The 14,742-nt window shown below is 47.8% G+C and overlaps 1 protein-coding gene across 1 annotated transcript in view; it reads right to left on the bottom strand.

The window, feature by feature from the left end:
- Positions 1-11,970, bottom strand: part of LOC133351334 (switch-associated protein 70-like) — a 73,646-nt gene extending 61,676 nt beyond the window's left edge. The window contains exon 1 of the mRNA XM_061566445.1: positions 11,597-11,970. Within this exon, the coding sequence (XP_061422429.1) occupies positions 11,597-11,692 (96 nt within the window). The 5' untranslated portion in view covers positions 11,693-11,970. The remainder of the gene's footprint in view (positions 1-11,596) is intronic.
- Between the last annotated feature and the right edge of the window lie 2,772 nt (positions 11,971-14,742).

Below are 14,742 nucleotides of genomic sequence, written 5' to 3'. Positions count from 1 at the left end.
ATAAAACATGCTTAACATCGCTTTAAACTATTGTGATTGTAGTGCGTATTTAACGTGGTCGCTGCTCTCTGATGTTGTAGGTGTGTTGTTATAACAATTAGTGTTGTTATAACAATTCTATATTTGTTTAAAGTTGCGCAATTTGATGTGACGTCACATTTCTCAAATGCCCCCCCCCCCTCGTCACACATCTTCAAAAATGTCTGAGCCCCCCTTAGGTGCGTGACGTCATTTATGGACGGCCCCATAAACCATCACGCGAACTCCGGTCATCCTCGCAGTGGCTTTTTGCTGGCCATCGTACAAAGACGGCCACTGCATCGCGCACTTTCAGATGCACTTCTGCGGCCTTCTGGAACGTTCTTCCTTCTGATGTTCGGAAGCCACTGGATCCATGCACTTTTAAATCAAAATTTCAAACTCATTTCTTGAGAACTGCTTTTGGTGTTTTGTTTGTTGTCCTTCCCCCGCACCTCCAATTAGTATGGTTTGGCTATGTACGGTGCAAAAGAAGTTCAACATACGTACATACATATACAAGCAAAAAGTTGATGTGCAATGGGTTACCGGCACATCGGAGTTTGAATCTAGAGGTCACCAGTTCAAGCACGTTTCTTCAAGTAGTGCAATAGGGTAGACCGCAGCGCGTTGATTGTCAGGTTGCATGTGGTAGGGTAACGTGTGGGCACTTCCACCTCGTCCAAAACGTCTAGTCAGCATGGAAGAGTAGGCCAAATACCCTCTAGGGGCACTGTGGATCAAGAGTGCTGGACTGCCTCCCGAAGGCAGGAAGCCCCCCCCCCCCCCCCCCCATAAACACGACACCCAACGTGACGTGGATGATGAGGTCGATGATGACATCACCAAGTCTCCACTAATCACCGCCCGTCCAGCGGCACATGTGAGAACATCAGCGAGATATCCCCCCCCCCCCCTTAACTATTCTCGTGTTATCCCACAGACCGGGCATACGGATCTGATAGTCGGGAGAATGGTTAACTGAGTGGAGAGGCCTGGCTTTTCATTTAGAAGCTTTACGGATTATCTGGGGCAGTGCTCGCCTACCTATGATCAGCTCTGCTTCCTTGGTGGATCATTTCACATTTCCATGGTGGTGCGGGGGGTGGTGAACCAGTTCCCTTCGTACCATAACCAACCACCTGTTGACTTCACAGAAAGCGGTAAACATTTGTATGGGTAGCGACGAGCCGAGTCAGACCTGGTGGAGACGTGAGATGGCATGTTCATTTGCGGAAGTCAAGCGCCCACGGTGCAAACCGCAGCTGAGGTAACACGAGATGTGGGCTCGTCCAAGCTTCCACTTTTCGAAATTCGCATTTATTTATTTACTTGGCACACGATATCAACGGGAAAGGTGATACACGCGATGCCATTAAAATGTCGCACGTGTGGCTCAAAACGATTTAATCCACTCGTGTCTTGCATTATCACAAATCCGTTCTTTGTTTTTCATATTTATGTCTGTCCCTCCTCGTGAATTTTTTACGTGTTTTTTTACACATCTCATTAGCCACAGAGCCTTCTGGGAGTGCATAATTTCAGCAGCATTTGGGCGACACAAGCCAAACTCTGGACTGATTTCGACATGCGGCATCTCATCAGCGTTCAGGCTTGGCTCGAACCAACGTTGGCAAAATACCAAAAGTTTATTTTCTGTTGAAAGCCCCCGGGTGTACCTCCTCCCAATGGGAGGTCGCTCGCTCTTTCTCCTCTGCTGCCCCCCGTGTCTAGAATTCCCTTCCTCTGGCTGTGTCTGCACCTGCTGAGGACCATTCCTCTGCTTTAGTCCAGACGCAATATTATCCTCTTCTCCTCTGCCTTCATCCCACTACGAGATTTCCATGCTCGTAGTACTATTATTCACGATGTTTCCCTCGCCTATTTCAACAAAATTAACGCTTCCATTACACACATCTCTGCGTGATAAGCTCCAGTTCTGAGACTGTAAGGGGCGCCATGATGATGAGATGTTGACTCCCTCGCCTGGTTTGCAAGAGGTCGTGGGTTTGATCCCAACCCTGATGCCTGTATATAGTACGCACGTCTCTCCCCGTGGTTGCGTAGATTTTACTCCAGGTCATCTGTTCTATCCCCTCCACATTTAGAATCAACGTGCGTTTAAGAGTATTTCGCTGCTATAAATTTCCACGCGATAAGCAACTTCGTTAAGCTATCACGTGTAGCCAGGTCGCTTCTGGAAAAGAGCTACAGTAGCTCAGTGGGCCTTACGTGCTAAAGTAAAAATAGTTTAGTTTAGTCGTAGTAGTAATTTACCCTTCCTAGGCCCGTGAGATCGTGGTGTCTCAACCCACGCATGGCTGTTGTTATGTGGGCGTTCTGAAGTAGGCGTGTAAGGATTCTTCCTTTCAAATCTATTCTTAGTCTCGTGTGCCGTGCATGTGAATGGTGTGCAAGGTAGCCTATGATATCACAGCAATACAAATGTCATGGCAATGTGTCCATTGGGCTCGAGGCCAGAATGAATGAGACGGTAAGAGGCAACAGACATGGGAAAGGCTGTACGAAAGTGACTAAACTAATGGGGCAGTACAAATTAGATAACGAAACAGACTTCTTTTTCTCCATTCGTATGGCTGATGTAGATGTAGAGACAACAACGACAAGTTCACATTCAGATGGTCAAGCCAAGCTAACCGCGTCAGGAGTCGTAGAGTCGTGTTTCATCGCCTGTGATGTCTCCTTTGTATTTGTGGATCGGGCATTGCGTCGTTATACGTCGTACGGTCTGTTCTGGTTGTTGTACGGTCTGTTCTGGATGACCACAGGTGGTACACTGTAGAGTTTTACATTTTACATTTGTGTATCAGGTATCCACATCTGCTGCCATGGTTTGCGCTGATGCCGTTTAGAGTGGACCATGAGCTTCGTGGAAGATCAAACCCAGGAAACTTCTGTGCTGAGTCTTTCACAACAACGTATTTGTGAGTTATTTTGAACTCCAACGGGTTCCCAAGTGTAGTGAGCTGATGGTCCTCGCCAAAGTTACCAATGACTGTACACACACAAAAACAACATCGTATAAAATTTTGCTCTGCACTAACTTTGTTAAACCTCAGCTCCGAAAATAAATCGGTTTAACTGTTGCGATTTAACATCGCTCTCTGTGTGGCAAAGCATGCTGGGAAATTGCCGTCCTCGCCTACCTGGCGAATCAGGCGTCATTTAAAGGGATTTCAGAGGTAGCTCTGTGAACTTGCGCTTCCGCCGCAGGCCGTTCTCCAACACGCAAGGGTCGCATTGCTCTGAGAGTGAGAGAGATCCGGAGGGACTCTTCGTCTGGTGACGTTGTGACCGCGAGAGAGCACAGTTGGAATAACATTGGAGGGAAAAACAAACAAAATATTTGCCCCCCCCCCCCTCCTGCTCCTCATCAATAACAAAATATTGGGGGGGGGTGGGTGGTCCCTGGCGAGCGAAGGTTCGTGATTGGTGACGGCTCACAGCGTCTCGGGTGTCGGTGTAAAACCATCCCGTCGTCACACTCAATGACCAAATAAAAAAAAACTGTAATAATAGCAGTACTAATATCTTGCCAAGCCCCAGGGTTTACGCGAATTCTCCTCGCCGCCGGTGAAGTCACCTGACCAGTTTTCTCGCACACCAGGAGCGTTTGTATCGAGTTGTTTACGAACCCGGAATGAATTGATATTTAACTCGCCAATGCGATGAACTCCACGCATTCATTGCATTTGCCTTCAAATTTCCGGCGTTGTTCTTAAGTTTTCCGATGGTTATCCTGCACTGAGAGCAGGGGGGTGACCAAGAGCTTTTCTCTGAATGCCATACCGACTGATATGCTGAGAGCCTGCTTGTCCGATAAAACCTGCCATGCATATAGTACGTATCCCGCTGCATGCAGAGCACGAGCAAGAGAGAGAGCGCTGTAGTGAGATGGTGAGAAGAAAGTGAAATGTAGTGAGATGAAGGAACAGATGCAGACAAGAGACAGCGATTATGATAGGTTTTTCCCCTTTTTTCTGGCAACAAAACAGGTGTTAAGATGTTAAAACACCAAACTGGAATCTTTTACGAGGAATCATGTCTGCATTAACCACAATACTTGTGGTAAGAATGCTAAAAACATACTCTGATAATATATGCATTGTCTTTTAAACTGATTGGTCCACACCAGAGACAGCTTTCTTTTGAGCCTCGTGTCAAACGGTGTTAGACCAGAGGACGCCTGAAGGCGTGCAGCCCAAAGACAATGCCACTATCAGAGTAATGAGAGCTCGGTGTGTTTGTTTGCATTCTGACCACAAGCATTGTGGTTAATGCAGACATGATTCCTTGTAAAAGGTTTCAGTTTGGTGTTTTAACATTTTAACACCTGTTTTGTTTCCAGAAAAAGGGGGAAAACCTATTATCATATTTTCGTACTGGCAAAGGAGGTCCCATGAAAGAGACACCCAACTCTGGGTTCTACACAAGCCACCCAACCCTCGGTTCTACACAATCATCCAACCCTGGGTTCTACACAATTTCCCAATCCTCGGTTTAACACATGCCACCCAACCTTCGGTTCTACGCAAGCCACCCAACCCACGGTTCTACGCAAGCCACCCAACCCACGGTTCTACGCAAGCCAACCAACTCACGGTTCTACGCAAGCCACCCAACCCACGGTTCTACACAAGCCACCCAACCCACGGTTCTACACAAGCCACCCAACCCACGGTTCTACACAAGCCACCCAACCCACGGTTCTACACAAGCCACCCAACCCACGGTTCTACGCAAGCCACCAAACCCACGGTTCTACGCAAGCCACCAAACCCACGGTTCTACGCAAGCCGTCCTTGGCTCAGAGGTACATCCACAACACTGTACAAGGCGAGCGTCGTAACTTCCTGCCGCGGCACTTCCAAGAACGCGCCGTTGCTCAACACAAACTCATCGCAGCAATAACCAACAAGCAGCGACCGCTCATCTGCGGCGCTGCGGTGGTGAGATGTTACCTACCTCACTTGGTAGACAGGAGGTCGTGGGTTCGATCCCGACCATGACCGTATTTAGAGTTTGTGTGTCTCTCTCCCTCGTGGTCACGTGGATTTTCTACGTGTCCTTCAGGTGTTCCCTCCACATTTAGCATCAACGTGCGTTCAGAGTATTTGGCTACTATACATTTCTACGTGATAAGCCACTTCATTCAGCTATCATTTGCGGCCAAGTTGCTTCTGAAAAAGAGCTGGATAGCTCAGTGGGGCCTTAAGTAAAATGTTAGTTTAGAGAGCACAGCGGGCGGGCATGCGAGGATGGAATTCAGGTGCTGTCCAAGCCTAAAGTGTCACGAGGACGATGGCGTTCGCATTGTGCACGTGTCGTGCAGTGACCCCTTTGGGCAACCGAGGGTTCGGTGATCAATCCACAATCCCGCACCTCCGATTAGCACGGTTTGCTACGTACGGTGCGAAACAGGTTCAACGTACACACGTACGCACACTGCTGGGTGTGGGCCTCCCGTGGCCGGGGGCGTTACGTGGCCGTGCGACATCGCGTTGGTCTGCGCGGGTTGGCGAAGGGTGGGTGCAGCGTAGACGTTGGGGGCATAGTGCAGTACAACAATGGATTTCACGGCACCACCCTCTGATGAAATAGCAGCCATGCGGCGGCCCACACCACGTGCTCTTCGGCGAGGTGGTCGCCCATCCAAGCACGATCCAGACTCAATGCTGCTCGGCATCTCAGATCTGACGAGGATGAGCGCAATTCGGGTCATTTGGTTCCCAGGCCATGATTGTATTCAGTGGCTGGCTATATCACTTTTCCTTATGGATAGCGTGGCCTTGCCAGAGTAATGTGTAATTTCCAACAATCGTTTGGGGCCACCAATGGAGATGAGATGACCCTTTCAATAAGGAACATTCGGCAGATTTCTTTTAAAAAAATGCTGAAACTAAAATTTAGTCTTGAATCTAATTTTCACTGCGGTGAAAGCAATTTCCATTTGCAGCAGGGATATTTTCATGGTATTTGAAAATAAGTAAACAAGCCCATTTCCACTGCCCTTTGCTGCAAAACTCATCCTCTGCATCTGGGAATGCATCCACTTCCACGTGAAACACTCACTATTTTTCCTTTTCAGTGACCATCGGGGTGGGGGGGAGAAGTTGAAATGCCGAAATAAGTCAAGCACGTGTTCATGTGGAGCTCATCTGCAGTGGTGTCCTTTAGTCAGAGATGGAAATCTCTGGGGCGCCCACTGAGCTATATGGCTGTTTTTTCAGAAGCGACCTTGCCACAAATGATAGCTTAACAAAGTGGCTTTAACACGCGGGAATGTATAGCAGCCAAATACTCAAAAACGCACGTTTCTAAATGCGGTCGGAAAAACCGTAGGACCCTGAGAAAAATCCACGCGACCACGATAACACGCAAACTCCAACTATAGAGGCATCAGGGTCGGGATCGCAACCACGGTCTCCTGTATACCAGGCGAGGCAGTTAACATCTCGCCACCCTGGCGCCCAGGTAAATGGCTTTAGCGCAGAACACTTCGTGTGGCTAGGAGCGAGGAGGCGGCCGATGGTCGAGAATAACGACGGAGTGGTAGCCACGGGGCGGAACGCGGCTGACAACAATGTCCAGCACGTGTGCAGGTGCGCCACGTGCAAGTGCACCACGTGGTGGACTGAGCTATCGCACAGGATTGTGAGACACTGCGGCGGCGGCGCCTTGGGGAGGCCTTTATCCAGCAGTGGATTTGCGATGATGCTGATTATTGTGATGTTTTTTTTTCATCATCAAATCTTACTTATAAATTGTGTTTCGCAGGGCACTGTGGACACACTGTATCGCACGAAGATTTAAAGAAAAGAGCAGATCTGCGGTCGCAACAAACATGAGTAATGCAGCGACATCACAAGGTTACACTAATTGGGGTCTTACGCGACAAAAAATATTGCTTCAATTGTACTTATGAATAATTGTAAAAAGCTGGAAAGAGGTACGAATGTAATGTCCAGTCAGATCGCCTTCTCGCTCAAATGAAAGTCGCGCTAAGCTCGTCTCCAACGGTGTCCATTCCACATTCCCATTTTGTTTGCGGGCTTCTCATTGTGTCGACAACATCGGCATCATGAGGCCGAGTCAATCCCTGACCAGGGTTTGAAACCTCGCACAATTTCGTTTGTGAAGCAACCTTCCGTCGCCACTCCTTCACCAGGCCGGATAGCAGCGTGCAACAATTTAACGATGATAAATTACAATGTATGGAGATGACGCGTTGGCTCTCAAAAGCCACGGCATCAACATATATATTTTTAGAAACAACAAAAACCTTTTTACAAAATGTAACCGCGACACTGAGATGTCATCAATGAAGTACCAACGTGTATGCGAGAAGGGATCACTTTTGCCAAACCCATTTGCGGCATTAGGAGGCGTTTTCCTCCAATATAACTTGGAGAAACAAAAGAGAGAATAATAACAATCTCAGACTGTCTGATGATAGTCATTATCTCACTGTAAATCAGCTCAAGCGTCCCATAAATCACGTGACTTCTATGTATCCACGTGACTTCTATGTAGCCACTCCCACTCTGAATCCCTTTCCGCTCTCCCCGCCCACTGTGAGAACAGACGCTGCTCCACCGTGCAGCTAAATTGTGCTTGTGCCTCCTCTCTTCCCTCCGCTCTCATCACCCTCTCATCTCTCCGATTAGCACGGCTGGGTACGTGCGGTGCGAAAGAAATTCAACATACATAGATCTCTGACTTCTTGGCCCGGTGATAACTTATCCACCCCCTCCCCTTCCTCTCTGGCGCTCATTCTCTCTTCCTGCAGCTCGTCTTGAGCTCTACCCCTTTGTGTGTCTTGAGGACTTCCAACCCAGCATCCCTTTCCTGGTCATTTCTCTTTCCCCCCATTCATCAAATCCTGGACTCTACCCCCCCCCCCCTCCCCGTGGTGTACCGTGGGCAATACATTGAATACAAATAAAATGTCTCGCAGTAAAGAACTTAACAAAGACGACCATGAGCAAAATAAAAGTTCTACAGTGTACAACGAATGTGCTTAACGACTAAGGGGCTGCCCATAAATGACGTCACGCGATTTTGGACGATTTTTGACCCCCCCCCCCCTTCGTAACACGGCGTCACAAAAAGTCAGACCCCCCTCAAATACGACGTCACAAAGGTCTGCCCCCCCCCTCCAAAATAAAACATGCTTCAAATCGCTTTAAACTGTTGTCATTTTAGTGCGTATTTAATGTGGCGCTGCACTCTGATGTTGTAGGAGAAAGCATTGATTAAAACGTCTATTTAATTAAGTAGAACGTGTTGTTTATTTATTTAAAGTTGCGCATTTTGATGTGACGTCACATTTCTCACCCCCCCCCCCATCGTCACAAATGTCTGACCCCACCCCCCCCCCACAGGTGCGTGACGTCATTTATGGACGGCCCCTAATGATGTCTGACGGACAAGACACAGCAGAGTGGGTGTGCACCGAGGGCAGTTAGTGAACGTGGCCTGGTATTTAAAAAACAATTAAGATGTGGAAGAGTGGATTTGAAAAAGTGAATGCAATAACGAAACGTGAAACGAATAAGACGTTTAACCACGTACACACATATATGTGTGTTAGAAATACAGCACACACGCTGACAAAGAAAACGGAACAAGAGCTTAAACGTGTACGCATAAGAGCGAGGCCTGGAATGCATGGGGTTACACAGAGAGACAGAAAGAGGAACCCTTTTGTATTAGAGAACAAATGGGAAGTCTTCGCATCACAGTGACTGTTACGAAAAGTAACTTCAGCGGGACACTTTGCGGGATGGGACGACGCCCGATTGGTCGAGACTCGTGAAGGAGTGGCAGCCAGTGGAGGGAATGCGTCAACGAGAGGAGATGGAATGATCTTGTAGATGGATTGTGGTCGTACCACGAGGGATGATTATGATGATGACGACCACTTAAGAGGGCCTTCATCCAGCAGTGGCTAGATCATGGCTGCTGGAGTCGCACTCATTACACACGGAGTGCTTGCCACAAATGAACCACCAGACCTTGCCGATCTCGTCAAGGAGCATAAACCATCACGTGGACTCCGGTCATCCTCACAGCAGCGTCGGATTTTGGCTGCGAGCCACCAAACAAAGACGGTCACCGCATCGCGCGCGTTCAGATGCGCTTCTGCGGCCTTCTGGAACGTTCTTCCTTCTGATATTCGGAAGCCACTGGATCTAAACACTTTTAAATCAAAATTGAAAACTAATTTCTGTAGAACTGCTTTTTGTGTTAAGTTTGTTGTCCTTTCCCCCGCACCTCCGATTAGACGGTTGGCTACGTACGGTGCAAAAAAAGTTCAACATACATACGTACAACAGGAGTTGACACCATCTCCAATAAAGCATGGATATCATTAAATGAGTACACGGCGAATCTATAAATGAACACAGTATTGTAAGAGTGCATTCCTACCATAGTCCACCCATGCTGGGGGCTAGAGAACATTCAATTGGCAAGCAGGCCAACAGGAAAACACACAGGAAGCTACGCTCGGCAGCTTCCCTCTAACATCCCGCTTACGTTCGTGTCACGTTTTTATGACCGATGGAACACAAATATGTGGCATACGTACAGTTCACAGATTCAGTGGACGTAGTCATCACAATACAGCGATGTGCATGCTGTATTCAATATTATTCTCTAGGTGGCAATGTTGTTGTTGTTGAATCGCAACGCTATTGCGGTTTAAACAAACGTAAAAAAATGTCTCTAAAACAAATTCTGCATTTATAAAATTGTCCCAAACAACAACAAGTTGCATCTCGTTCGTAGATGCTCCCGAGACAGCGGTGGACATTCCACATTCCCATGGAAAGGGGGTGGTGGGGGGGAGGGTATCTCAATAGAACAACCATCGTTTACTTCCCAGGCATACTCACAGGAGACAACCACCCAGCGAGGATGATGGCATTCGCGACGGCCTTGGTGGTACAGGTAGGCGTCATGTTCGCCGCTGCTTCGAATCCCGCGGCTACCCTGGTTAATTACTGCAGTGTTATCCCATAACTGTCAACCCCTTATCAGTGCCCTACCTTATCGCAGACCAATTCAGGCCGACCACGGACAGCCCCAAGAAACAGTGGCAGTGGCCCATGGACATCGCAGGGTGGAGGGAATGTGTGACATTTAACTTCGCCATAAACAACACACTAGTCGCACGAAACCCAGGCCAGAACTCACTGACGATCATGATGATAACACGATGATAACAACAACAAAAACACTCAACACTGCCGTAAAATATATAGAGTGTATACAATACAGTCGGCGACGTTTCGGGCCATGGCCCTATTTCACACCGCCACTGTCAACGCAACATCGCCAAATAAAGTGTTTGATGATAATGATAACCAATGATACATGACTGGTGCTGAAAGACACTTGATACTGACGATCGATGATTGATAGCTGATGATATAATGTGGTGGTGACAGACTGATGGTGATTGATGATTGACGACGATGAAGATGATGTGATCATGATTGCTGGACTAATATGTGGTGGGGGCGGACTGATTATCTGAGTGCACCCGAGATACGAATTTCAATTCCTCTCGCCCCTTGCCAGCCAAGGCAATGAAGAAGTCAATCGTCCGAGATGGCTCCCACCGAGGAGATGGAGTGCGACTGAGTCGGTTTGGGTGGAGCAGGTGCAGCTTGGTGAGGCCTTCGTCCAGCAGTGGATTGAACATGGCCGTATGACGTTGATGATGCCTTCGCAAGGCAGGGTTGAGGGCTTTGACCAAAGCATCGACTCTGGCAACCATCACTGCTATTAGCTGCTGGCCGTGCTGATGGTGTTGACGATGGTGTTGTAGATGATAATCTTATTGATGATGCTGTTGATGATCTTGTCGATGAGGATGTTGACGGTGTTGTAGATCTTGTTGACGATGTTGATGGTGATGATGTTGATGATGTTGTAGATGATGTTGATGTTATAAGAATAGGTATTATCCTTTCCGGCAATAAAACAGATGTTTAAACACCAAACAGAGACCTTTGCCAAGGAATCCTATCTGTATATTCTGTCTTCCTTGAAAAAGGTTTCTGTTTGGTGTCTAAACATCTTAACACAACTGTTTTATTGCCGGAGAGGGTAATATCTATTCTTTCTTTTCATACTGGCAAAAAAGGTCCCAGATTGATGTTGATGTTGTAGATGATGTAGATGATGTTGTAGATGATCTTGCTGATACTGATGATGTTGATGATAATGTTGCAGATTATGTAGATGATAATGTTGTAGATGATGATGTTGTAGATGATGATGTTGTAGATGATGACGATGCAGGGTGGTGGTGTAGATGATGTTGTAGATAATTTTGTAGATGATGATGATGTTGTAGATGATGTTGTAGATGATGATGATGACGATATTGTAGATGATGCTGATGTAGATGATGATGATGTAGATGATGATGATGATGTAGATGATGATGTTGTAGATGATGATGATGTAGATGATGATGATGTTGTAAATGATGATGGTGTAGATGATGATGATGAAGGGTGGTGGTAGTGGTGGTGTAATTCACCTTGAGCTGAGACTTGGACACCTTCCCGCTTTTGTCCGCGTCCAGCGCAGTGAACGCGTGCCAGATGGACTTGAGCAGCTCCTCGCGGAGAGACATCCTCCCTCTCTACTCCCTCTCTCCTCCCTCTCCTCCCTGCCTCTCCCTTCACTCCACACAGTCACTCCTCCACACAACCACTCCTCCACACAGTCACTCCTCCACACAGCCACTCCTCCACACAGCCACCCGTGGCTGCAGACTCCCTTGTCTTCCCTCTCTCTTCCTCTCGCTCCCCTTTTCCTCTCTCTCTGAACTTCACGCTCTCCCTGTCACCTCTCCCTGTCACCTCTCCCCACTCTCTCTCCCCACTCTCTCTCCCTGTCACCTCTCCCTGTCACCTCTCCCCACTCTCCCCTCTGCGCTGCCGAGCCGCGAAACTTCCCCTTTCATCAACGTGGGCAGCCCGGGGGGAACGGGGCGGGGCGAGGGAGGGGCGGGGCTAGCGACAAGGGGGAGGGAGCACAGACGAACAGGGCGGGGCTAGGCACGCGGGGGAGGCGGGGCTAGACCAGATGAGGGCGGGGCTAGACCAGATGAGGGCGGGGCTAATAACAAGTAGGCGGGGCTAGGCACTGGGGGCGGGGCTAGACACGGCGGGGTGGGGTCAGGGTGATTAAGGGGAGGGGCTAGTGAGAAGGGACGCGAAAGGTCACGACAAGAATGGGTCCTATTTTTATATTTTTTTGTATTTACCAGGTTGAGGCCCACTGAACTATGTAGCTTTTTTCAGAAGCGACTTGGCTATCACAAACGATAGCTCAACGAAGTGGAAATGTATAGCAGTAGCCAAATACTTTAAACGCGTGATGTTGATTCTAAACGGAGAGGAAAAAACGGAGGACCCGGAGAAAAAATCTACGTGACCACGGTCAGAGAGACACGCAAACTCCAAATATACAGGCGTCAGGGTCGGGATCGGACCAGTAGCTGATAGGTAGCCATTGGTGTGCAAATGTGAACACAATTAATCGGGAAACGTTCTTAAAATGTATTTAGCAGGTCCAATGGTGTAAAGCGCAGTCTCCAATGTGTATCCCACTCTGGCCTCTCTACTGCTGCTGAGCCAGGGCGGCATTGCTCAGGGGGTACCAGGTGATTTTGGGCACCGCACGCGATGAATTTCCACTCGATAAGTCACCCGATTGAGCTGTCCTTTGTGGCCAGGTCACTTCTGAAAAAGAGCTAGAAAGCTCAGTGACCCTTACCTGGTCAAATAATATAACCTCAGCATTACCCAGCACCACCTGGCAGCTGTAAGTCATTGGTGGAAATTCCACATTCCCATGGAAGGGGGCCCGTCTCTGCATAGGACGACTGCTGTTGAACTGGCACAGAGCGGTAGCCGTAGTCTTCACCCCTGCAGGATGGTCAGGCAGAGTTGGCTCCCGATCTGCAGTTGAACTCACAACCTTTCCGATGTGTGAGTTGAGTGCTCGACTCAAAGCGCCACCAGCTGGCCAGATGAGACAGAGTAGCGCTTGGAGTTGTGTTACGAGGTTGGAACCCATTGATATCAAACATTTGTCTCGCCAGGGAGAGAGCTGGACAAAGTGCAAAGTGTATATGAGAAAAGAAATAACGATATTTATCAATATTGATTGGAAGCTTTCGTGATTGCAGGAATCCATACTCTACTGAAAGAACCAAAGAGTATGGATATTTATCAAATAACCTACTTAAGCAATCAAAAAGGATTCAACATTATGAACTGTGAAATCTACAATGACACAGAAGTCATCACAGGCAATGCCATAGATGTTTGCATGTCCTGCTGTCACTCCTTCCTTTTGCCAGCTTCTGCACTGGCTGCACAGTCGACGCTTGACCCCCAAAGTTCCCTCTTGCGGTGTCCCACTGTCTGGCTTTCAGATGCTGTCGGTAACCTGCCCTTCTATGTATGTATGTTGAACTTCTTTCGCACCGTACGTAGCCAAGTGTGCTTATCGGACTCCACTCTGTTCACGTGCCCCATCATGTTCACGACCCGCTCTACCTGATTGAGTCTACATTTGCGTTCCCCTTCCACACGACGCTCCGAACTTCCAAACTGCTCGCCCCGACCTGCACACGACGGGGTGGATGGCCAACAACACGCCCGGCTGCATTTGTCTCCCCAGTTGCTGATGTTTACACACTGAGCTATATATTATTTGGTTCTTTTGGTAAAGTCACAGATAGAAATAAAATAAATAAATAAATAAACCACTAATGTAGACTGTAGCCTGGTTCTTAGTCTGAGTGAGTGTACTGGCAGTCTATCATGTAGACTGTAGCCTGGTTATTAAGTTTGGTGAGTGTACTGGCAGTCTATAATGTATACTGTAGCCTGGTTATTAAGTTTGGTGAGTGTACTGGCAGTCTATAATGTATACTGTAGCCTGGTTATTACGTTTGGTGAGTGTACTGGCAGTCTATAATGTAGACTATAGCCTGGTTATTAAGCTGGGTGAGTGTACTGGCAGTCTATAATTTAGACTGTAGCCTGGTTCTTAACCTCGGTGAGCGTACTGGCAGTATATAATGTCGACTGTAGCCTGGTTCTTAACCCGAGCGTATTGGCAGTATATAATGTCTACATTAAATAATGTAGACAGTACGCTCACTCAGGTTAAGAACCAGGCTACAGTCTACATTATAGACTGCCAGTACGCTCACCGAGGTTAAGAACCAGGCTACAGTCTACAATAGTGCTTTTTGTTTTTATTATTTTCTTTTAATTCATTTTATTTTTATTTTTATATCTACGTGTCTTTACCGAAAGAACCAAAGAATATGAATTCCTGCAGTCACGAAAGTGTTAAGACAGCTGAGCTATATAGTTATTTTTCAAAAGCGACCTGGCCAAAGATGATAGCTCAACGAAGTGGCTTATCACGTGGAAATGTATATCGGCCAAATACTCTAAACGCACGTTTCTAAATGTGCGGGGAAACACCGGACGACCCGGAGTAAATTCCACGCGACCACGGGGAGAACACGCAAACTCCAAATATCCAGACGTCAGGGTCAGGATCGATCCCACGACCTCTTGTATTCCAGGCGAGGTAGTTAACATCTCGCCACCGTGGCGGCTCGTATATATGGGGGTGCGTTCACCACAGCGGTAT

The sequence above is a fragment of the Lethenteron reissneri genome, chromosome 37 (assembly GCF_015708825.2).
Source record: "Lethenteron reissneri isolate LAM-NWPU_2019-01 chromosome 37, ASM1570882v1, whole genome shotgun sequence".
Taxonomy (NCBI): domain Eukaryota; kingdom Metazoa; phylum Chordata; class Hyperoartia; order Petromyzontiformes; family Petromyzontidae; genus Lethenteron; species Lethenteron reissneri.
The sequence above is the reverse complement of the archived record's forward strand: the minus strand, read 5'-3'. Positions and strand labels throughout refer to the sequence as shown.